The sequence below is a fragment of the Egretta garzetta genome, unplaced genomic scaffold, assembly GCF_000687185.1.
Source record: "Egretta garzetta isolate BGI_Z169 unplaced genomic scaffold, ASM68718v1 scaffold143, whole genome shotgun sequence".
Lineage (NCBI taxonomy): Eukaryota > Metazoa > Chordata > Aves > Pelecaniformes > Ardeidae > Egretta > Egretta garzetta.
The window spans coordinates 2,038,983-2,041,954 of NW_009259310.1; the positions used below are offsets into that span (position 1 = coordinate 2,038,983).

The following is a 2,972-nucleotide window of genomic DNA, read 5'->3' on the forward strand; positions in this document are numbered from 1 at the left end:
GCGGCCTCACCAGTGCCCAGGACAGGGGCACGGTCCCTGCCCTGCTCCTGCTGGCCATGTTTTTAGAGTACAGGCGATTGCCTCGAACATTGCTGTGTCTGCTTGGTGGCCAGAGTTTGCACATATCCCTCGCTTAGTCATATGGCACAAAATGAAGATGTAGATACTTTTTTTTTCGTGTCCTGGGGAGCAGCCTTCTGCAAACGCTTCACTGGGACCATTTAGGTCGGATGTTCAAAATGAGACTGGACTGACTTGCCCTTCTTGATGGTTCCTTAATGGTCAAACTGAGCTTCTGAGCTTCCTGACTTCTGTATATTTTAAAGTGTGTGTCCTAAGCTACTGCTGTTTCATTTCATACAGGTATTTTTTAATTCCCTCTGGGCTTTTCTCTGTCCACCGCTCCCCACCAGCTGTTTGTCCTGGATCTGCACCTTGCTTTAGCTGTACTAAATTACATCAAAAGTTAGTTACGAATTAAAGGTCAACTGAGAGCAATCTGCTGCAGCTGTAATGGGCTTCTGCTGTGACCCCCCCAGGGGCTGTATGATTCACAGTATCAGTGTTCTTGCCAGAAGACCAAACGATTGCTCATAAAAAAACCCTGTGTTGGGGAACTGCCCTGTCTGGAAGCACGTGGACAGGTCTGGGCGCCCAGAAAGACGGCTGTCACAGCAATTCCTGGCAGCCCAATGCTGGTAACATGCCCCCTGCCAGCTCCTCCCTGTCCCTTTGGGGAGTGTGCTATTGTACTGATTAAAATCACTGGTTTTGAAACAATGTGAGGGGTGTTCAGGTGACCTTGTGCCTGGCCCCAAGAAGGCAGGTAGAACTGCTCACAGCATGGCATGTGGGAAGACCAAAACGGTTCTTAAATGCCAAAGTTGGGTTTTATTGGAGGAGAAACTGGAGCAGGCAAGTTCTCAATATAGAGAACACTCAACCCACTGCTTGGGTGAGACAGAGTAAAAATAGAAGGGGTTTATTGAAAAGAGGAATTACAGTGGGAAATATTTCTCCTTGCGGGTGGACCACGTACCCCAGGCTCTTGCTCGCCGCAGCACCTCCAGCTCCATGGCTTGCCGGCATCCCCGGTGGGTCCTGGTCACCCCTGTGCCCAGGCTGCTCCCTGCCTGTCTGTGCAGCCTCCCATGGCATCGCTCTGCAGACTCAGGGCTGGGCCACGGGTGCTGTCCCACCTGGGCACTGGGGCCTTTTCTCCTTCTCCCAAGGGAAGGCAAAAGCTCCCCTGGGCAGCACCTGGCCCAGCCAGTCCTGCTTATAAAGTAACAGGGATGGAGAACAAACAAGTAAAATGAGCACTGTCTGCCACGGAGTCCAGACCCTCTGGTTCTTGTCTTCGTGGTGTTTGCTATAGTTTGCCAGCATTTAATAAGATTTCTTCTTGTGTGGATGGGGAAGGAGCCATGAGAGGTTGTCCTGCTGTTTGCACTTGGGAATCCTGTCTCTGCCACCAGACCTGCTGCATCAGGAGAGTTGTTTTGTGAATTACTCATTGATGAGTAATGGCTTTTGAGGGGGCAGCTGCAGAGAATTTGTGTCTAGAGCTTTCTGTCTGTTCAATATCATTTTTATGTGATAAAAATGCTTGGATTTTTTTGTGTATATTTGTTAACGTACCTAAAACTTAACACTGTGTTTCAGAACGTGACGTGTCCCACCACCTCTTTTACGGACCTGGCAGAAATCGTGTCCAGGATCGAGCCCGTGAAAGCACCCGTGGCCGACGGTGAGTCGGGTGATCTGGCTGGCGCCATGGAAGCCTTGGGAAGGGCAGCGAGGCGGGGACGACTGCTTGCTCTTCCTGTGTCCCTTGGCTAATGGCTTTCTTTTAACACCCCATGCTGTAAACTGTGGTGGTTCAGGGCTGGCTGCCGGCTCCGGTGTCTGCTGAGCAGAGCCGGCAGCGGTGGGCTGCTCGCTCTGTCCAGAGCCTCTGCCTGCAGATGTGCCTGAGCTTGCCCCAAGCCAGACCCTCCGCGTGCCCCTGCCCTGGGAGAGGGTTGGGGTTGGAAGTTCCTGCCACGGCGAGACATCCGCCACCAGTCTGTTATCGGTGTGGTCCAGTGGGAGTGATCCCTACTCGAGTTAGCTAATCTGACTGAAATAACACGTGTGGCACCTCCTGCAAAGGCAGGCTTTCCTTCCCCTTGTGCTGGCCCATGTCCTTGCCACAGCTTTGCTCTTTGGTCTGTGTCCTTTTGACGGGAGGAGGCTGATTTACAGCTTTCCCTGCTGTTGTGAGTAGGATCTGGAGTGACTCACAGGCTCTGTTGCTTTTCCTGTTAGCTCTCCTGTTACAGGGAGCGCTAGTGAACTAACGAGGAACTTACAGGTAACGGCTCCTGCGTCTTTACACAAAGGCACTCAGGTGCCTGGTGCCTCAGCCGTGCCCTGTGCAGGAGTTCTCTGTAGGTGCCATAACTGAAGCTCATGTAACAAAAAGGATCAGAGCTTTGCAGGCCTGAAACCTCCAAGCGTTTCACCAGTGCTAGAGCTCTCTATAAACAGTCTCTCCCCTCCTCCCGATTCTTGTTCTTGCAGAGGGAAATCTAAAGTTAGCAGTCTTCCATCTGTGGCTGTTTGTAGAGATGTCCCTGTGGTAATTTGAAATGCTAATTGCAATCATATGCCTTATGAAGAAAATATTAATCAAATGTGGTTGAAACAGCCATTGTGAATAAGAACGAAGAGTTCATGTAACGTGGTTATTTAAGGCATAGGCATTGAGACCTCCTAAGATTTAACCAGTGTACTGGGACAGATCGGCCTCCTTTGTATAGTTTCTGATTATTCACCCCCATTAGAATCGTAGAATCGTTTAGGTTGGAAAAGCCCTTTAAGATCACCAAGCCCAACCGTTCCCCTAACCCTGCCATCCCACCACTAAACCCTGACCCTAAGCACCTCGTCTGCCCAGCTTTTAAATCCCCCCAGGGATGGGGACTCAA

At 50.9% G+C, this 2,972-nt stretch overlaps 1 protein-coding gene across 3 annotated transcripts in view; it reads left to right on the forward strand.

Moving 5' to 3' along the window:
* PNPLA7 (patatin like phospholipase domain containing 7) overlaps positions 1-2,972 on the forward strand; it is a 129,208-nt gene that overhangs the window by 119,901 nt on the left and 6,335 nt on the right. For 2 of the 3 annotated variants that reach the window (XR_004841654.1, XR_004841655.1), the window contains exon 34: positions 1,666-1,731. Coding sequence is in view for 1 of the 3 variants with exons in the window: in XM_009636343.2 (XP_009634638.1) it covers positions 1,666-1,750 (85 nt within the window). In the remaining 2 variants the exon portion in view is untranslated. Of the gene's footprint in view, positions 1-1,665; positions 1,751-2,972 lie in introns of those variants that run through there. The other variant, XM_009636343.2, reaches the window with a different exon arrangement.